Source organism: Strix aluco, chromosome Z (assembly GCF_031877795.1).
Source record: "Strix aluco isolate bStrAlu1 chromosome Z, bStrAlu1.hap1, whole genome shotgun sequence".
Taxonomy (NCBI): domain Eukaryota; kingdom Metazoa; phylum Chordata; class Aves; order Strigiformes; family Strigidae; genus Strix; species Strix aluco.
In genome coordinates, this window is record NC_133971.1 from 63,648,948 (window position 1) to 63,671,269 (window position 22,322).

Here is a 22,322-nt window from a genome sequence, read left to right on the forward strand (position 1 = left end):
TGATTTTGTCTGTTGTTTCTCAGCTGTATTTACCCAATGTGTTTAAAATAAATTTTTAAACCATATGCCATGGCTTCTATGTGGCAGTGGCTTTCCGGGTGGTAACTGCACACAAGTGCTTCCTAAACACTGTAATGTTATTTCCAAAAATGACAGTGTGATTGCATGGACTGAATTTGTGCATTGTGCATTAAAAGCTGAAGCAGCAAGCTTCCTCCCCTATCTTTGCATACGACTGCGTGCTCTAGCCTAACAACCCTTCTAGAGACTAAACTTCTTGGGAGACTCCCTTTTCCTTTTGTAGCAACCATTACCTCCTTTTTGTGATAAGTCTTATCCAATTCCTAATAGCCTAGATCAGTGGCTGCTTTCAGTTTAGGGGAGAGATAAAGATTTGACTACACTGCTGAGGCTGTCCTCTTTCAGTGCTTAATTCTAGCCCAACCCATAACTCTCCTCTCCATCATATCCTCTGCCTTTCTGAAAACTTTACATCCACCTGAGAGGAAAATAGGACTGGATGTATTCCTCTGTGAGTAAAACCTGAATTCTGGTCTCACAATTTGGGTAATTATCTAATATTGCCTTGGATAAAATTTCCTGTGTGAAATGTAGTTTTTATTCAGGCCTTTTTACAGAATCACAGAATCGCTAGGTCCAACCATCAACCCAACATTAACAGTTCCCAACTACACCATATCCCTCAGCGCTATGTCAACCCGACTCTTAAACACCTCCAGGGATGGGGACTCCACCACTGCCCTGGGCAGCCCATTCCAACGCCTAACAACCCGTTCTGTAAAGAAATGCTTCCTAATATACAGTCTAAACCTTCCATGGCACAGCTTGAGGCCATTCCCTCTTGTCCTATCACTTATTACTTGGTTAAAGAGACTCATCCCCAGCTCTCTGCAACCTCCTTTCAGGTGGTTGTAGAGGGCGATGAGGTCTCCCCTCAGCCTCCTCTTCTCCACACTAAACAACCCCAGTTCCCTCAGCCGCTCCTCATACGACCTGTGCTCCAGACACTTCACCAGCTTCGTTGCCCTTCTCTGGACACGCTCGAGTCATTCAATGGCCTTTTTGGGGCCCAAAACTGAACCCACTCATCGAGGTGCGGCCTCACCAGTGCCGAGTACAGGGGTAAGATCACTTCCCTGTCCCTGCTGGCCACGCTATTGCTGATACAAGCCAGGATGCCATTGGCCTTCTTGGCCACTTGGGCACACTGCTGGCTCCTGTTCAGCCGACTGTCAATCAACACCCCCAGGTCCCTCTCTGACTGGCAGCTCTCCAGCCACTCCTCCCTAAGCCTGTAGCACTGTTGGGGGTGGTTGTGGCCGAAGTGCAGCACCCGGCATTTGGCCTTATTGAAACTCCTCCAGTTGGCCTTAGCCCATCGCTCCAGCCTGTCCAGGTCTCTCTGCAGAGCCTCCCTACCCTCGAGCAGATCAACACTCCCACCCAACTTGGTGTCATCTGCAAACTTACTGAGGGTGCACTCGATCCCCTTGTCTAGATCGTCAAGAAAGATGTTAAACAGGAGTGGCCCCAAAACCGAGCCCTGGGGGACACCACTTGTGACCGGCCGCCAACTGAATTTAAGTCTGTTCACCACAACGCTTTGGGCCCGGCCATCCAGCCAGTTTTTTACCCAGCAAAGTGTGTGCCCATCCAAGCCGTGAGCAGCCAGTTTTGCCGGGAGAATGCTGTGGGAAATGGTGTCAAAGGCCTTACATTAAAGTCAAGGTAGACAACATCCACAGCCTTTCCCTCATCCAATAAGCAGGTCGCCCTGTCATAGAAGGAGATCAGGTTTGTCAAGCAGGACCTGCCTTTCATAAACCCATGCTGACTGGGCCTGATCATCTGGTTGTCCCGCATGTGTTGTATGATGGTACTCAGGATGAGCCTTAGTCAAAGGAAATATACTGCATTAGGCAGTGTTTGCTTGGAGTGAATTTCAGTGGGAACTGATGAAGGAGATGATGATACTGTACATGTATCTGAAAAGAAATACTACTTGTATTGAGAGATCACTCATTCGCAGAACACTTCCATTCTAACAGGAGAGATGACAGTCAAGCGAAATAAGTTATTCTAATAAAGATTTATTGACCTAACACAGTAGTCAATGACAAATGAGTGGACAGAAGACGTGTTGAACCTATGCCTTGAAGCGAGTGAATCAGCACAACCAGAGTGCTGTCAGCACCCTTTGAAGAAGTGTTTGTGAACTTCAGGAGTATAAGTTGATCGGTTTTGGGCTGGGGAGAAGGACAAAATTTAGAAAAAAGGACATAGTGGTAAAGGTAGGTATGTTTGTAGATTAAAAATGTAAACAGGTTCTGTTGAAAAACAAACCAACCAGCACAACCTCTCACCCCCAAACTGGATTATTGCTTATATCAAATTTTTAACTTGCATGTGTCAGATTGGATTGATACATGTTATAAGAGCATTTTTGACTACAGGTTGTGTATAAAGCAGTCTTCTGTAAAAGTTGCTACACATAGTGATAGTTGGCAGTCTAGATGTGTAGAGATGATCCAGCCATGTTTTAAATTTGTAAAATATGTTTTCTGCCTGTTTTCTGCTCACACTCGTACAACAGTATTTGTTGTAATATTTAAGTACCTGATTGTCAGTTTTGAATGCATATGCAAGAGAGATACACATGCAGCCTAACATGGAGCCCCACTAAGGAATCAGGACATTCGCTTTATTTTTCTTCTCATGCCTAGTAGTCCACAAATAATTCCTTCAAAATCAATAGGACACTTTCTGAATAAGCTGGAGCAGAGACAAAAGGCCAAAATCAATATTACACTGACTCGTCTGCGAAGGTTATAGCCTTCATGATCCCCCAGCTGGCCTGAGTAGTAGAGCAAAAAAAGGAATGACATGGTTTTGGTTTATGACAAGTATGTTAGGATTGTTTGTGGAAATGTGAATAGGCATTTTCTGGTTTTATTGTATTTAAGTAATCTGAGATGTTTTTTTATCACTGGATTTTAATTTGTAATTTGATTCTGTTGGTGATTAATAGAGTTTCATTGGGACTATAGTCTGAGGGCATGGGGGTAGAACAAGTGGCACTAAGGTGTAATTTGGCTCCAGGGTTTTATAAAGCATGAGAAGAGAACTGTCTTTTTCCTTAATATATTAAGCTGAGCCTTTAAAGCTGGGGTCTCAAAGAAACATCTTCTTACCTTTAAATACACTTGTTAAGGAAACTTTTAAGGTACAGTAGCTCTGCTACTGTCAGATTTCCTTTACTGTCATGGGTGTTTTTAAAGTTTGCAAATTCCACAAAAATCTTACTGTTTTCTTCATGGGACTTAACAGATGCAGAATATGGCAGAAACTGGATCCCTTGGCATAACTTGTGTGAGACACTCATGTGAGTTACAAGCACTGGAGTTTCTCAGTGGAGCTTATAATTTCCATTAACCCTGCAGAGGTAGATGTGACATACTTGCATCCCCAGTGAAACAACCCCCTTGGTGGAGGTACCAGGCAAGGTGCCTGGGAGCATTTTGTACACTCTGATGGTGCAGTTTGTGAATCTTCAGTTGAGCTTTGACCAAGGCATTGCTTTCCTTTTTGTTTGTCAAAAGCATTTTGACTAACAGAGCTTGCAAGATATGCTTAGAGACTTAACTCATCCTTAATTTTTCCTAGCCATTCAACAGGCTGTAGAAATAGGTTCTGGTTTTAACCACGTGCTTGCACCAGAAGGGCTTGATTCCCAGAAATGAGAAACTGCTAAACACACAAGTGAAACTGCAGAGTATCCTGACAGAGAGCTATTTGCTTTTATGGAAAATGCAGAGAAATAGCTCATTCAGGTAATGCAGAACTGCCTCCCACCCCAACTCCCAAGCAGCCACATGCGCAAATGCATCCTGTTAGCAAAAATGACAGCAGGTAATAAACTGTTTAAAATTTAACCTTCTCTTATTACATCTGTCTTCCCCATACTCTTCACTACCCTTAATTCTTTTGTAATTATTACTTCTGTAATTCCCCTGACTTCTCAGTTTTGCCAGCTGATTTTCTAAGAAGCTTGAATATCTTTGTGTTGAGAAACTAACCTACCAGCAAGTTAGATCAAGTGCAAACAGGGAAAACAGGTACTAATGGAATTTGCCATCACCTTCACTGTTGACAGAGTCACTACAGTGTCACTATGGTAAGTGGTATCAAAATTCCCAGGGCTACATAGCAGCTGTGCTTTTCTGGAGTTCAGTACAACAATGTATTTGAAATTATGTTATTCTTATGTTGCATATAAGTATTTTGGTTTTGAAGTTCTAGGGAAATTAATAGATTTTGTGGACATGCTTCAGTGTTTTGCTGAATTACAGTTCCAATCTTTAAGCAAAAGCAGAACCAAAAATATATTTTCTACAAAACTGAGTTATTAAATTTACTTATGATGAGATTTACTGAAGGAAGACATCGCAATAAATAGTGATAGTTTTACTGATTTATAAACATATTCTGAATCAGAGAAGCTTTTCATTTCTGCTTTTCACCATCTCATAAACGTAGTATATATGTGGTGTTTACCTAAGTTGATTTCTTGAATAATATCTGTGTAATTATTTTTTTTAGTCAGTGAAAAAGTATTTTTAGTATTGTTTTGATTTCAATCTGCCTTATGTATTGGTGGACTTATGTGTTATCATGGCTCACTTGGCAGATTTTCAAGGATGTGAGGGATAAGGTTTGTTGCTAATTTAAAAATTAAGGTGGCTTTCAAGTCATTGGAAAAAAGGAAAAAGGCTAATTTGTGGTCCTACAAGGGCATCTGTGCAAAATCAGGATCATGTACAATAGTCCATTTTATACAGTACAATCAGATTCTTATAATTTTATAACTTTTCCTAAAACACTGATTATTTTTAATGGGTTTTATCTCAGTAGCAAGGTAAAATGAACCCCAAGAACCATGTGTTTGTGTTTTCCTTAGCAATTATCAAACCTTGTGTTCTGATGTCCAAAGCACTTTAAAGAGGCTTCTGAAATTTATGGCATATGAAAGGCATATAGCTTCAGTCTTTTATAGGATCTGAAAAACACATTTTCATTGTTCTTCCACTTCACAGATCAAAAGGCTTTTACAAAGTAAAAAAGAAAAATCCCTAAATTAAATTAAAGCTTAGCATTTGGAATAAAGGTCCTTTCTTATGCAGAAAACAAAAAGTAAGAATGAAAAATACACCACAGGTTGAAAAGCCTAGAGTATAACAAATAAAATCAGATAGAAACAAAAGACTCAAAGAAAATCCAGATTTAATATAAAGTGTGCTCTGGAAAAAAACACTACTATGCATTTCTGTGTGGGATGAAGGTAAGATAAGTCTTTTACTAAAAGGCATTGATATTTTATAATTATTATGAATGATTCTCTAAAGGAAAAAATATTTATTTTTTGATGTGCATGTGCATGTATTTTCATAACATGCTGAGGTGACTAGAACAGCACATATAAAAAAATATATGGCGAATAATCTTATGTTTTTCTTAAATAAGACTTTGAAACTTTTCTAAAGGATGTTTTTATTCTACTTTTCAGAATAGCTGGCTTTGTTTTCTGGCTTTTTTGATTCATCTCTGAAATTTCTTTGCCATTTCCACATCTATTGTCTTGCAATCCAGGCTGACATACAGATTGATGTCACAAGGGGCTTAATGCATCTTGTTGAATTGTGAACACAATTGAGTATTTATAACTTTCGGAATCAGCAGGAATTTAGTTTCATTTGGTATAAATTCCAGTTGGGAGAATTATTATCTGTTTCCTATTCTGCAGGAATATCCTAAGGGAAACAAATGCTACCAGTTTAGAGCTGCAGCTAACCAAATCATAGTATCAGAGAGTAGTTTCAAGAATACTCCCTAAACTTTCCAATAAAGATGATGTGGATTTAGGTTAGTGACAACATCCATATTTTTGTCACGGTTTTTCTTAGTGAATCAATGAATGTTGTTCTGAACACAAACATGCTCAGAAATGAAGATCATTAAGAGTAGCATCTACATGACCATGACTTTTCATGTCCTTATCAGTGAAGAGTAACTGAGGATCCATAAAGTATTATACAAGTTTAGTTTTGTGTAGACCAGAGGTACATGATGTCTTAATGTAATATATGACCTATTTGACTGTTGTCATGGTATGTGAAATATCTTCTTTCCTGTCAAGAAGGACATCAGTCCAGTTTTCTGACAAAATTTTATAATCTGGAGTGTGGTGTACACCATGTCTTTGTAAGCCTTCATACTGTAATTATGGCACTCTCTTTGGGCAAAACAGTAAACACTCAGGTATGCAAAATACAAGACTGTCTAACACATGAATTAGAATTAGATTTCCCTTCTGTTGAGAGTTGAAAGTTAGATGGGCATCCCTTGTTGGTGGAGAAAAGAAAGGACAAGGAAACTTGTGTGTTTCCTTACTGAGGTTATCAGAAAAAGAGTTGAGGTGAGTGGCTCCTCTCACCTATAAATTTAAATGCAGCCTTCATAAAAAGTTTCTTGATTTTGTTGTGAAATTCTTACTGAGATTCATCAGATTCTACTTACTGGCAGTTAAATATCTAAAGTATTAGTTCCACTAATGTATATTTATCTTAAGTGTGTTTCTTGCTTCTGGAATAGACAGAAGAGTCATTCTTCCCAATGCTAAACTCTGGACAACCTTAGGGCAATTTATGATAACAGATTGTCAGTGGGCTTCTCCTTTGGATAAATCAAAGTTTTCTCAATATTGGCCTATTTTACTTACACTGGCTGTGCTTGGTTGTTAGTGGTGGTTATTCTCTGATAATGCAAGTCACTTGTGGGCCTGCCTAGAAATGTTACTCTTTGCTTATTTATATGCTCTGCTCCAAAAGACTGGAATAGTTTTTAAACAGGGCATGTTACAGTTGGTCTACTTTTAGTGGTAGATGGTGGACATTCTTGTTCCTTGGTGGATCTCATGGCTGTCCCTGCTGGGGATTTGTGGGCTTGTTCTGCAAGTAAAAATATAGAAAGTTGCCTCTGCCCCAGAGAACTTGTAGTCGAAGGAAAAGAAAAGAGATAAACAAAGCTGAAAACAAGTAGGAGGTGAGGAAGGAGGCAAACACTGATAAATGACTGTGACAGGTAGTGGTTTTGACACACTTGTCACATCAACTTTTTGTGGACTTGACAGGCAGGAGGAGTTAGAAAGTAGGGGTGTTGAGGAGGACATCATGGAAGTTTTATGGCTTGGGTTATGGAGAACTGTGCCAAGTTGTAGGGGCAACTTGACAAGAAACAAGGAAAATGATAGTCTGAAAACTCAACAAAGGGACTAATGTCACGGGTGATGGAAATGTGGAGGTTGATACTTGGATACTGGATGAGAAATGATAGATGAGGGACAGACTGTAAGGGCCATGAAAGTAACAAGGCAATAGAGATCTGAGAGTCAAAGGAGGGATGCAAAGGAAGGCACAAATATTTAGACTTATCCTCGATGTGACAACCTAGAAAGGAAAAAAGGTCAGCCAAAGATGATGTTGAAGTTATGGGCAACTTCAGTTTGTTTGACATGCTGGGCAAGGAAAATCAACTTTCAATTATAAAGGCTGTTGCTCCTTGAACCTATCTGAAGAAATTATGTTGGAGTCTTGAGGAGACTGAGAGAGAGGAATTCTGCCACTGTTTGCTTATTTTAAATTTGTACTTCACAATATTGCTTTCCAAGTGAGGGAATGTTCACTCTGTTTCTGCTGTCTGTGGTAGGGAATTTTGTTTTCACTTGTTTTAAAAAGCCATAAAAATACATAAGCTTAAAGCTGTGGTAAGAATCTCCTCTTTTTTTGGCAACAGTGGTACATATTTCCAGAAACACACAGCAGGGTGTGTTGCAGAAAAGGTGCAGAATAAAATCTCATTCTATTGTCTTGGTGCTACATATAAGACAGCTACAAAACATGACAGCAAGAGGAGTAAATCTTAGTTTTGCTGTGATCTTCATTTTCACTTCTCCATTAGCAAAAAAGAAAGACAAAAAGAGAAGAAAGATCTTAAAAAAAGCATTGTAATAAACATTGTCTGACTTGAATATCATGTTATAAAGGAAACTGTAGCATATGTAAAAGATAGTTATAAGTCAGAGTTTCTAAGGAGGTTTTTCTTCTGAAATGTTCTTTGGCTTGATTTGATAGTCTTATTTTGTTCTCATTATATGCCATTCTTTAGAGAAGTACAGAACTGTGGGTCATCAAGGTGGGTTTGTCAGGAATAAACTCAGACTCGTTTGCACTTTTTGTTGCCTTTTAATGAAATCAACAAAAAAGAGAGAAAGAAAAATCCCCTTAGAAGTATGTGACCACATTTAGTTAAAAATGTCTTTGTTTATAAGGAGCAAAAAAGGAGCTACCAATTCTTCAGATGTGCTTCAGATTATTATAAAAATTCATACCTTGTGCTATAAAATATCAGGGCTCCTTCCATCCCAATTTGCAAATCACCAGCTGCTCACAGAAACCACGTGCGTAAAACCACATCTAGCCCAGCATAATAATGATGTGCATTAAAGTTATTATGTAGGAAATACAGAACTTTAAATCTTCAAAGATGCTACAAAAAGCCTCAGAATGATAGCAATTGGCATCACAGATTTCACTTTCTTCTTGAAGTTGATTTTTTCACTGCTGAATCCTATGTTTCTAAAGTTGTTGTTTGGCACTCAGTTTCAGCAAGCATCTTTTTATGATGGTAGACCTGTATTGTATTAGAGTTTCATACCATACTTGCTCACTTTAAATGAGCATTTATACAGTGCAGTGCCCTTATTCCCAAAGGCAAACTTTTGCTTTCATTGAGTAGCCTTTTGAGAGAAAAGTTCTCCGTCCTGTATTTGTAGCATTGTGTGATGTACGCAGCACGTACTGCAGTGACAAAAAAGATACTCCCAGATGAACAGAATATATGAAAATAAAAATGAAACAAGATGTGGCATTAATACCACGTTGTTTGTTAAACATGTACTTTGATTAACTTTTTTTCCCCTACAGTGTAAGGTGAAGGCAGAAAGGACCCTGTGAGTCTACCACGAAAGCTGATAGGGAGCAGTGTGGCCAGCTGGTGGTTCTGAGGGTGAATATAACATATGTGAAAAGGGGAAGGAGAACGAGTTTTGTAAGGAAGGTGGTTCATGTAAAACAGAGCAGCATTAGGCCAGTTCTGTATGATCAGTACAGAAAATTAATGCTGCTTTACTGATTGGGTTTTGCATTTGTGCAGGACTCGGACTGTTTCCATTAGTTCTTGGGGCTGAGATGCATCATCCTTGTGTTGAAACCATTCTGAGGATGGGGCTATTGTCTCTATACTTTGCTTCCTTTTCACATATAACCTGGGCTGAGACAGATGATTTACAGCTCAAAATCTGTTCAGAAGCCAGTAGCTGACCCTTTTGCATGTACATGCATGTAGTATTTGCATATGTGCCTGTGACCTTGATGCAGTCAGGACAGTCAGAGCAGCTATTCTGATTAAACTCCAGCTGACAGTCTGTAACCTGACGATAGTCATTAACTCAAAGGCTATCCCATTCCACAGATTAACAGCTGTGTGACTTCCAGCGCAGCTTTCTTAGTGTCTGAATACTAGGAAGCAGCAGAAAATGTCTGATGTAATAGTTGGTAAATTTAGCCTCAAACACTAATTAAAAATAAATCAAACTCACTACAGGAAACATTTCTACCCTTTGCCCTCTGCTTTTTTTAATAGTAAACTGAGCATCAGTTTCTGAAAAATCGCTTTACTTTCCTATGGGGAACATTGTTGATTATCAGTCAGCAGACACAGAGGTAAAATATGTGATTTATCCGTCTCATTCAAAATTATTATTTATTCCCATTAGTCCTGCAAATTTCTCCACCGTTCTGCCCATAACATAGAGATAGATGACAAATGGTGACAGACCTTGCGTAAAGGACTATCGTGCAGTCGTACATGGGCCACCATTGTCCTGGTGGAATGCCTCACTGCTGTGCTGTATTGAAAAATTGCATAGTCAATATTTGTTACCCACCTGGCCGTTGTCAGGAGAATGGTTATGAGACTGGAAATCTTATTAGCAGCTCTATGATGCTTTTTATTTTAATGATTTCCTGCAAACGTAATAAGAAGATCACACCAGGAAACTAATAAATTATTATGTGCTGTGTGGTACATGCTCTTACAATAAGTAGTCAAGAAAGGCTCAAGTTCACAGACACAGCACATTCACTTCGGACATCAGCAAATCTCCAGAAGACAGCAAGGCACATCCCAGGGAGGCAGACTGGGGATGGGATTGTAGAAAGAGCAGAGGGAGGACAAGGCCTCCGCTGCTTCACAAGTGAAGTGGTTTCTATGGTGCCTTGGTGCCGGATGTGCTGGCAGATGCATGGTAAGTAGATGTTTCTGGTCTGTGTGACTCTGAGACTCATTACGCTGGGTTCTCAAGCAGCTACATGAATGTTGTTGCACTGCACAAAATATCTCATTTCCAGCTATTAGTGAAAAAACACAAGCTGACACTTATCAACCAAGAAATCTTCTCTTGCCTGCCATGTCTTTATATCTAGAGTGTGTTCAGCCCACATTCATCCTGGACTGAGCTCTACACTGGAACAGTTCTGGTCTGGTGATCAGTCTGAATTCTTCTGCTTATCAGACATGCCAGGACAGGGTTTTCTTTGTTTGGGTTTTTTGTTTGGTTGGTTGTGGTTTTTTTAATTTTTTAGTTATACTATGAGGAATGGCTGAAGTTGGAATTGTTTTGTCTGGGAGCAGGAGGAAGACTGTTGTCTGAAACCAGACTAATGTGTTAAGGAAAAAAAAATGTAGGGGTGTCTGCTGAATCATGACAGAACATATGGCTGTCTCAGACCTCTCACCACCCATTCATATATTTATATATATCCCAAAGTAGCTGGTTTGCTGACAGCAATTTGAGGACTGGTTAAGCATGAGGATTACACTTTCTGTTCCATGCAAACATGTTGAAAATAAACATATAGCAGTTCTGAATGAATGTGGGTTATCATGGGGAAATGCAACCTGTGAGGTGCTGTGTGCTGTAGACAGCAGTGCATTGTAGTGTAGTCCAGAACAAGACCCACACATCTTCAAAGAGAGAGGCCAATAACAAGATGAACAGTTGTTCTGTCAGTTTGACAGTATTGCTGGGTGTTTATAATATATACAATGCTTTCTGTCTCTCTGTATTTTATTGTCTGTAGGTGCTCACAATATCTCCATTATGGATGCATGTTCTAGTGACCTCTCTTGGAAAAAAAGTAATTTTAAGGAGTAGATTCTTTAAAAGACCTTAATCCCCTTTTATTTGTGTAGCTTGAGTGAACAGCTCCTATGGCTGAATAATTCCTACCCTGAGGAGGATTCCTGAATTACTTGGCATTAGTCTAGGAAAGTGTGCCTGTTCTCTGCCTGGCTTTTTTGCCCCGGGAAAAGATGGGGAGGACAATGGTTGTCAGTCTCCCAAGAGGAGAGCCCGGGCTTCCAGTTGCTGCAATTGAGGTTTTCCCATTGTACTGCTGTTATCAACAGAACATAAGAATAACATCACATCACTTGACCATATGATTATGACATTCCTTTTGAACTCTAGGTGACCTTAATCTTCTAGCTTTTTACAGAACTCCCATGTTTCTCTCTTAAGAATTTCTTCCTTAACATTAAGGTTTTTCTTTTGATACTGAAATAACCTCTGAGTGGTTTTCTTACAGGATTTTAATGGACTGCACTGGGGCAGACAAGAAAAGATGCATTTGAATGATTGTGAGGACACGTTGGATAACCAAATTTGTAACATCCCGATGAAATTCAACCATATAGTTGTTAATTTCTATTTCTTGCTGAAACACTTCTTGTGCTTTCTTTTGTCCTATTGGTATATTACAGGATTGAAAAGGGAATATTTGCAGTTATCTAGACAAGTAGGAACTTCTGGATTTGAAAAAAATCATAATCTTATGTTGAGTGAGCTTTGCAACTTCCTTGTAGGATTCAGACAGTTGTTTATGGATTTAGACTACATTTTTTTTACTTTTTTTAAGTTAGCAAGACCTGTGTAAATGGAAGCTCACTGCAATCATGATTTATTTGACCGCACAGAGTCATAATGAAGAGTTCTGACAATGAAGACACTAGAACTTGCATTTACTTCACAGCTTCACATTTTAAAGTGTTTGCTTTTATGCTTAAGAAGTTAATTTGTGTTCATAAATTAGGTTCTGTCTGCCTGCCAAGATCCTTGAGGACCAAGGAGAACTGGGGATGTACTACATAACTATTTCCATTTTATAACTTTTTTTTTCTTACAGTTGACTCATAGTATCTTCAGTGCTGTAACATGAGCTATTATAAAACTGCTGTAAATTTTTCCTTCTACCCCTTCAGCTTGTGACAGTGACCACTGGGGACCTCACTGCAGCAGCCGCTGCCAGTGCAAAAATGGAGCCTTGTGCAACCCCATCACTGGAGCCTGCCACTGTGCATCAGGTTTCAAAGGTTGGCGCTGTGAGGAGCACTGCGATCAAGGGACATATGGAAACGATTGCCATCAAAAATGCCAGTGTCAAAATGGAGCCACCTGCGACCACGTGACTGGAGAGTGCACATGTCCTCCTGGATACACTGGTGCCTTGTAAGCAGTGGGTATATTATTTATGGGGGAGAGATACAAGTTTTACGTAGCGCTAACAAGAGAAATTAAGTTTAGATTAACTTTTAACACTGTGCTATTGTTCTGGCTGCTATATAATGCAGGAAGGCAAGGCTGATGGCTAAGAAGCAGCCGGGCAAACCATGTTGCAGTGCACATTCAGGTGTGTAGCCAAGAAAAATCCCTCTTGATCTGGACTGCTAGGTAAAAGCCACAAAAAGTGTCAACTGGAGCTTCTTCATGAACATCATGCTAATGGTTTGGCTACAAGTTTGAAAAATCGCATTGAAACATGGGAGTTACTTGGCTTTGTCATTCCAGAATAGTTTGAGCTTTTGTCAGTAACCACGAATGAGCACCAACCAGTGTAGAAAGAAATATCTTTAAGAAGAAATATTTCATAGATTGCTAGGTCTGTTTCCTCAGATTTGTTGCATGGATGCTATACAATACTCAGTGTGCGTCTCTTTATGTTGGACTGCTTTTTGTTTCATACTTTTGGCCAGAAAAGTTAATGATAGCATTAAAAATAAAGAGGTGGCTGGAGACTGGAGCGTGTGCTGAAGTAACAGTTGTCTCTGTTGTACACCACCACTTCCCCAGCTGCGAGGACCTCTGTCCCCCTGGGAAGCATGGGCCGCAGTGCGAGGAGAGGTGCCCGTGCCAGAATGGAGGCGTCTGTCACCATGTCACCGGGGAGTGTGCCTGCCCATCAGGATGGATGGTAAAAGCACTTTCTGAAATAGACACAATGCCATATTTGTAGATTTTGGGCAGCATCAGAAAAGGGTAGTGAATGAGGATAGCAAATGCACTCTGTCTGTAGCCAGAACCAATGGGAAATGTATTTCAGCATAAGGGACTGGAATAAAATACTTGCAAAACCATCTGTTACTGAAAATCCTCCAGTTCTGCACTGCCTTTTTAACCATATCAGATTCTGGGAAGCAAAAGACATGAATTGTACTATGAAAAGGCAGCATCCTTTAGATCTTGTCTGGAAGTCATTAATTTCTAGATATAATTTAATGTTGTAGGGAGGTGACACCATTACATATTTTAGCAGTGGGTTTTGTGCCTTTTTTCATATGTGTAGTATGCATGGCGAAAACCCCAAACCTTTAGATACTGTGTTAAACTTGGTGATGGAAATGGGACATCAGAATGGTGACATTATCTTTAGACTTTCTACCTGTTTATCAGGGGGTAGGGAAAGAATTGACCTCGGAGCTGCAAGTAGCTTCCCCTACTAACAGGCTGCCAACTCTGAGTTGGCAAATAATGGAGTTGGAAAATGATCAAAAGGCTGGAAGGTTATCAAAGCCCAAATAATTTCTTTAAATACATTTGTAGATACTATTTATCAGTAATATTTGTTAATAATGTTTTCTATTTAAATGTCCATTTTGGGTGAAAATTCACATTTACTGAACTTTTAATTATCTCATGATAATTGAGATATTCTGTTGAGATAACCTGTGGAAGAGGTCAGTTTTGCACTAGCTAGAGAACATAGCTATAAATGATTATCTCTGTTTGTGTGTTTGAATAGCACCACTCACCTGACTACCTAACTTGGATTATGGCCATTTTTAATCTTTATTGTAATTCATGTTAGAAGAATGAAATAATTGGTCATAGAATAGAATACAAATGTTTACATAAATTCTTGACTCACTTTACCTGCCTAAATACAGCTAATGAAAAATGAGATAGCATATGAAGCAGTGACAGAAATTTTATACTAGTGTGTGTCTTCACTAATAAATCAGTGTTCAGCCCTTTGACTAATTTTCCATTCCAAGTAATTATTTAAGCATAAGTCTTTGTTAGTTTTAGATTTTTCAATTCTGTGAAACACAATTTTGTCAGTATAACCTTTTCTGCTTTTCATGTAAGGAAGGTTTTAAAGTAGCCAGGTATAAATTCTGCAGTATCTTATGTTAACTGAAATACCTGCAGTTCTCTTACCTGATGAAATGCCTGTAATTATGCTTTTCTTCAAATGACTTCTTAAAAGTCTTAAGATCTGATGCTTCCCTCACTACACAGGTGTAACTAATTCCAAGGATGTAAATAGAACTACAGAAATTCAAAACCTGTTGAAGGGAAGCAGATATCCTACCTAAGCTTTTAAGATACGCTGCTTTCAGTGAAATTACAAGCAGCTCTTTCTCTTCATCAGAAAAAAACACGTTATCATAAAGTAGTATAATTGGGGCATTACAGCAATTACTGATTTCTACACCACTACTCACTGAAGGGCATTTCCGGATGTCTTGATATATGCTACTCCTGATAAATAAATTGTGAAGAGCTTGACATCAATTAGTCTAAGTGTTTTCACTGTTGCTTAGAGATAGTGTTTTTCATTAGCTTTGGCTTCCAAAATGGAATTCCTAGAAGATTATTCCTCCAGTGCTGAAACATACTCCATGTTTAAAGCTGGAGAAGTGTCTGTTATTTCCAAGATCAGCCCTAGACAAGTGACACAAGATCTCCTTGATCTTCCTTCATTACAAAGCTTTCTTCCTTGTCCGTTCAAGCTGTAATCCCAAATCTAATATTAAGATGTTTTTTTCTGCACACGCAGGGCATGGTCTGTGGTCAGCCTTGTCCTGAGGGTCGTTATGGGAAAAACTGTTCCCAGGAGTGCCAGTGCCACAATGGAGGGACCTGTGACTCAGTGACAGGTCAATGCCATTGCAGCCCAGGTTACACAGGAGAACGGTAAGGAAAACTTACTTTACCAGACTGCTGAACCTGCAAGTGGTCCGTTATGAGAGAAAAAGTTAGGAAACTGGTAAAAAGCAGAATGAAAATATCTGTGATACAGTTAAAAGAGTCTTATGAAATGTTTGCTGTGCCACCCACCTGTTGCTGAGTCACGAGTTAAAAGTGCTTATGTGATTACCCTTCTCTGAGGAACTGCTTGGTTTCAGGATTTTCCTGCTGTGGCCGGTGCTCTGGCAGTGTCTTGTGCATCTTCACTTGAGTGGCTTGCAGAATGACGCAGTTTGGGGTATGGTGAAGGGGTGAGGAGGGAAGCTCTTGGTTTTGTGCAGATGTTTGGCAGTCATAGTAGCAAGGGAGGCTCATTCAGTTCCTCTTCAAAGTGAGCAAGCTGGAGAGTTGTCTTCTAAAGTATTTCGTTCAAATGAAGTGAAACTTCTTTATTTTCTGACTTGATTGTTAAAAAATCACCTTTGGTAGATTGAAAAGATAATATAGCAAGACATTATTTTTGAAGGCAGTGGAAAGTGTGGAAAGAAGTGGTTTTCTGTGTATATTTTAAACAGCACACAACTTATCTGCTGAAGTCAGCAGCAGCTTAATCACTGGGGTCAGTCCAGGGGTTCTCTGTCAGCAGTAGAAGGCATTATAACCATATGCCCTTCCCACGCAAGTGTTCACAGGAAATGTGGAGAGATGTGCCAGACATAAGGGGCAAAAAAAACCCATGAAGAAGAGAAACAACTAGTCCAGAGCCGTTTGGATGCCAAATTTAAATTTGTGTCTGTGAAGAAACAGTGCAGAAGGTGGTAGATGCATTTAAAGAGACACATACAAGTCAGCAGGAAAATCAAAGCAATATCCATATGAGAGTCTATGCACTGCACCACACTGGTGTTTCTAAAAGCAATGAAATTTGTCTTGGAATTTAAATCTGACTTTAATTTGAAATGCCTTACAGGCTGCAGCATTTTGGTTGTGTTTGAAAGTCTGAACTCCCTCTTTTCCTGCAAAACAGGCTGTATTTCCAATTCTTTTGTTTTTGAAGATACTCCAAGGGCAGGAGTGGATCAGAAGCAAGGTTGTAGACCTGGTTCTTATTTCATGTCAGTGAACTGGCAAGGTAGAGAAGCATTACCAGAAATGTGTGGGCATTTGCTGAGATAGCACATGAATACCAACAGCAAAAAGGACAGTTTTTAAAAGTGCTAAGCTATTCTCCACTTCTGTGTGTAACTTAACAGTATTTGTCTAATATTTTGGTGTGGTGGTGACTCCTGGAACTTGGTCATACTGCAAGAAAAAGAGGAATCCTAGAGCATGTAAGTTTCTAGGTCATCTGAGTTAACACAAGGGAATCTACTTTAAACTACCTTTATAATTCTTCTGCCTAATACTTTCTGATTGATTCCTGTCCTCACCATGAAGTGGAATAGGGTCTTTCAGAAGCTGATGAAGATGCAATTTAAAAAAAAAATGGCAAGGTTAAATTTTGTCTAATTTGGCTGGGATTACTGATTGAAATTTGGACAAGATTAATTCTCAGTTTTATTTGTATAACTTCATTAGCAAACATTTAAACAGGGTTACTAGCTCTATTACTATGCTACACGTCTGAAGGAAAGGGGATTTTGTTACTGACTTCAGTCAGGGCAGAGTTACAGATATCGTGAAACTTCTGGATAACAGTGTCAGATTGAGGCAAATACTGCAGAAGCATGAAATGAACATGTGTACCCATTTTACCTCAGTCAGAGGGCTCTGCTAAATTCTATTACATTTTGCAGTGCCTTGTATCATGTGTCTTTGAAATTCTCCTGTAATAAACCACCAATCATACAAAAAAAACCCACAAACAAACAAAAAAAAGGCAAGCATATAAGAAAAATGGAAAGACACCACCAAGGAAATTCTTTCATAGGACTGGGGAACTGAGCAGGTTATAAGCTGATAAAACCATTAATAATGAGCCGTATTATCAAGTCATATTTTTGTACAATCTGTAACTTGGTAAATCTCATAGGTCCCCAAATTGTGGAAGATACTATGTGCCTGATACCACCTGTTGAGTTCATAGCATACCTCAGGTCTTCAGTGCCAGCATGTTCTGGCCCTAAAGCTTTGGGATTTAGCTGTTTTGTCTTTTTGTCTGTGTCAACATAATTCAGAGTTTATAGGATGCTTATACTGAAAAATGTGGGGATTTCCCTGACACATAAGCTATGAAATGTTGTCATCCTTGGCTCTGAGGCATGAACCTGTTGAGCTGAGGGGTCTGCTTTCATACATACAATCAAATATTTTAAGTGCACTTAGTGCTGGAGCCTTTAGTAGTGCTGGAGTAGTACTGCCATTCTGAATTTTAACAATTCATTTGTAAACCACAGAGAAATTAGAGCTGAAAACATCAAACTCATATTGTAACTCTTAAATACATCACCAAATGAAATTGCTATCTGGAAACTCATTAGTAAATGAGTTGCAAGTTTTAGAAGCAGAATACTGAAAGTTGTCTTTTAGTAGTCAGGCTGGACAGCTAAACATACAGTCTGATCTTTAGGTTAAATAACATCTTTCATATGTAAAACATTAGGGAAATAAGACTGTTACATAAAGTAGCTATCTTCTAAAAGCTCTGTGAATGAAAGAGGAAAAGTTTGGTGAAGAAGTATCTTTATTAGGATATATTTCCTTAAGGAGCAACAAAAATCATTGCTACTCTCCCATATGGGTTAAAGTCAAGTCTTATTAATTTTCACTTTCATGTCTTAGAAAAGTCAGATGAGAAGAAGGGGTTTAGGTTCCTGAAGATTTTTCTATGTGATCCTATGAATTTTTGAAGACAAAAATCAACAAAAAAATAGGTTTAGAGCAAAGTTCTGAAAAGAAAGGTTCTGGAAACATCACGTGTTTGGAAACACATTTAGAAAATATTCTTGTCAGAGACTGCTGAGCGTGATTGCCAGGGAACTTCCTGACATGAGCATCTGCAGGGACGTGGGTGTCTGCTGGCTATCCACACTGTTGCTAAGTGGGGAATCTAGATCACTTTACAAAGTTACAGATGGATGGCTTTTGAAACAAAATACTTGGAAAATTTATTCCTTCATACTACAAGTCTGATTTAAGAGTGTTCAGTTTTGTTCTGCTTCCTGAATGCGAAGTGCAAGGGTCTGTGTATGTACGTTGACTCCTTTGCTGGAGAGAAGGGACACCTTTTCCAAAGGAATTTGCAGAGCCAGTGTTTCTAAGCCTGTCCAGCTGAGCAGCAGAAGTAACCAGAGAGACAGGCCCTTTTAAATATAAAGTTATATACATTTCTGCTCTACTTAAGAGGCATTTTAGACCAGTATAAGAGATTCCTCATAAACCATATTTCCCTTAAATGTCCAAAAGCTGTAGTTTATGGGAAATAAAACTAATTTTTGTTTGTTTGTTTTTCTCACAGATGCCAAGATGAGTGTCCAGTGGGGACTTATGGAGTGCAGTGTGCTGAGACCTGCAAGTGTATGAATAGGGGGAAATGTTACCATATTAGTGGTGCCTGTCTCTGTGAACCAGGATACACTGGAGAGCACTGTGAAACAAGGCTTTGCCCTGAGGGAATTTATGGTCTCAAGTGTGATAAAAAGTGTCCCTGCCACATGCCCAATACCTGGAGGTAGGCTTTACACCCTTTAGCCTGTTTTCTTTTTCTGTATAGAACATAGAAATCTGAATATAATCTGATAATAAATATTTCCTGATTTTTCTAGTACTTTCATGCAAACTGAAGAAGCTAAAGGCTTGTAAGGGTATTTGGTATTGTGTAACCATATCAAGAAAGAAAATACCAACCCGAAAGAGCTTCTGAATTTTAGTGCTTGCAACTATATTTGATCTTAATATTCACCACTGTATTTGGCTTCTGACCCATGAAATAAATGTTAAGATAAAGTGTGACCTTCATCTGTATTTACCACATGAATAAATCATTATATTGTTCAGCATATACAGTCAGTATACATCACACATCCCTCACATATTCTGGTGTACTGTAGATGAGAACTGTATTGACAAATAAAAAAATTTCTGAAGCCTTGCCAGTTGTAAATCTAGGTTTCAAAAATACATTTTTTTTGTCATTTAAATGATTTTTCTAGAAGGCAAGTAAAATCTGATCCCTGGAAATCAAGTGAAAATAGTTTCCAATTGGCTTACCTTTTACCATGTCTCCTTATTCAGGCGGTAATGAATCTTATTTTTTGAGTTTTGTGTGTCTTTGTGGATTTTGCAGTGTTTCAGCATATTGTTATGAAAATCTAAAAACTAGCTATTTGGAGACAAACTTTCAGATGTGAGGGAGGAATGTCACATGTCAGTTGAGGGAAGCCAATGTATTTATAGAACAATTCTGGACAGCTTTCTCTTGTTACAAAACACAGTTCTTCTGATGAAATACTTTGGTCATTGTGCATTCACTTACACGTTCAGTTACACTTAATTGAATTACTAATCACAGTACCTTAGGTAAGGTTTGTGAGCATAATCTAAATTTTTGCTGTTGAAAATAGCTGTGAAAGAAATTTGCAGAAAGTGTTGACTGTTGTGTAGAATGCTGCGATGTGTTGTATATAAGATACACTTTTCCTTGTAGATAAAACAAAAGCCTTTAGTCAGAATTTAGCAGTGATGTTAAAGCACTCAAGCACATATGTGGAAATACCTATTGTTAGGCCTCTATGAAAAATTACTTTGTGGATTGTCTGAGTTGTTCAACATAACTTTCATTGACAAACCCTGTGACAGCAAACTGAATTCTTCTCCCTTTCCATTCATATGCTTTTATAGTTGTCTGCTTGCACTTCTGTTTATGCCATTTACTTGAAATGCCTTTTGAAAAAATGCAGAGTTTTTGACATAAAAATCAAGCAATTCATTCTTTGTGCAATGCGTTCAAGAATAAATGGCACAATAATGCTGACCTATCTGTCTCTCAAATTATGCTAGTAGACCAAATACTATTGTATTATGAATTATGGCTTTTCTGAAAAATCTGTCTGCAGACTGTTGCGGCAGCCTTTTTTGACAGGAACGCATTACAGTGTATAGTATTTCTGATATTACAGGGATTACTTCTGGTTCATGTTCAACACAGCTGTTGCTTCATTTATACTGCTGGAAGACAGCTTGTGGTCAAATCAGATCACAAATGTTCACATGTAAACAGCAGCATACGGCTGGTCTTTTTTTGAACATTTTCCCCTCTGCATGACAAACCAAAAGGCGTTTAACAGTCCCGTAGGTGTGGGAGCATATTTGCAAGGGCAGAATGATCTGTGAGGAAAACAAAGATTTTCATGACTACAGAAGTATATTTTTCATATATAGGTTCCTTCGCCCTGGGTTAGAAGTTGATTAAGACCACCAAATAACAGAAATCAAAGAGCATCTGAGTAACGGTGTAGAAGACAAAGCTCCCTGCGGACACTTTATGCTTTTGAAAATCTTTTGAGAATCCAGTTGTGTCTGGCTGTCTTCATCTATCACTAAATATCAGTCAGCCAGGAGACAACTTTTTAAGCACATCAGGGAATATCCTCATTCCTTACTTGCCTAACACAAGTACTGTTTGGACTGCCTGTAGCCAAAGGATCTTCTTCATAGCTCTAACCCATTTAGCAGCAATGTAACAACCAGTCATCCCAGGGCACAAAAAAGGGGGTACAATTCCTTCTTCAAATACACTTCGTGTGTCTGTAGGCCTAGGATTCTGTTAGGACTTCTTCCATCATAAAAGCTTTTTTCATCTGGGTATGACCACTAGTTTAGATATCCTCAAAGAGGAGCTGTTGGACTTAGAGCCCTAGGTTATTTCTTACACTCTTAGTATTCATAGAGATGGAAATGAACTAAAAGTTAGTTTAAAAAATGCTTAACACCAAAAAATAGTGCTGTAAAATGTGTACATAAGTTGCAGTATACAAGTATGTGTCTAGCCATTTTCTTCAAATATTTAAAGATACAAAATCATTATGATACACCAGAGTTCAAAAATGTATATGTATTTCTATTACTGTTTTGTGATTGAGGAAATTGCATCAAAATAGCTTTGGCAATAATTCATAATTTGCATTTTGGGTAAGCTAATATAGAGGGATTTTGTTGCTACTGTTGTTTGATGGCACCTCCTGGAGATGAAAGGCAAGCCCATCCTTGAAGTTCTTAGTTGTATCAGCAGCCTTTATTAAATGCTTCATAAAGGGTTAGATATAGATATACTTGTGACATTTTATTCTTTTTGAGCGGCTCAGAGGACAGCAGTAGGTAACAACCCTCTTGTGCCAAGAGCTTTTTCACAAATGGTTCTCCTCTATTGCATCTTTTGATATATATGAAAGGATTTGAGCTAGAGTGCAAATCAGACAGAGACCTCTGTTCTCTGTGACTAGGTGACACTATCAATTTTTCCCTTTTTACTTGATAGCAAAAAAAAAGCCCTAGAGTGAGCGCTAGCTGGCTGAGACTAAGACCACATAAAACATGCTTCCTCAGTTTTATGTATACTATGTCCAGTATGTACATCAGCAGTGCTGTGAGCAGATCCATGTGTCCCCGCCATCCACAGTTTGTGGGGCTTACAGAAAGTCTCATTCTGAAAATCCAGTTTGCAGGAATGAGCGAAAAAGACCTTGATCTGCCTTTGTCAGCATTGTCATTTTGTTTTTTAGACTGGGTTTTGTCATGACTTTACTAAAGTGACACCTGATGATCATTCAGAAGATGTAAAAAGGGCAGACTCTAGCTGCATATTTAGCTCCAAGGATATTTGTTACACCTGTGTTACAGCATATGCACTGGTTTCAGGTTGATCTCCAACCTAAATTTG

General features: G+C 38.8%; 1 protein-coding gene across 1 annotated transcript in view; it reads left to right on the forward strand.

The window, feature by feature from the left end:
• Positions 1 to 22,322, forward strand: part of MEGF10 (multiple EGF like domains 10) — a 108,132-nt gene that overhangs the window by 45,128 nt on the left and 40,682 nt on the right. The window contains exons 6-9 of the mRNA XM_074812945.1: positions 12,457 to 12,703; positions 13,325 to 13,445; positions 15,315 to 15,451; positions 18,903 to 19,115. Of these exons, the coding sequence (XP_074669046.1) occupies positions 12,457 to 12,703; positions 13,325 to 13,445; positions 15,315 to 15,451; positions 18,903 to 19,115 (718 nt within the window). The remainder of the gene's footprint in view (positions 1 to 12,456; positions 12,704 to 13,324; positions 13,446 to 15,314; positions 15,452 to 18,902; positions 19,116 to 22,322) is intronic.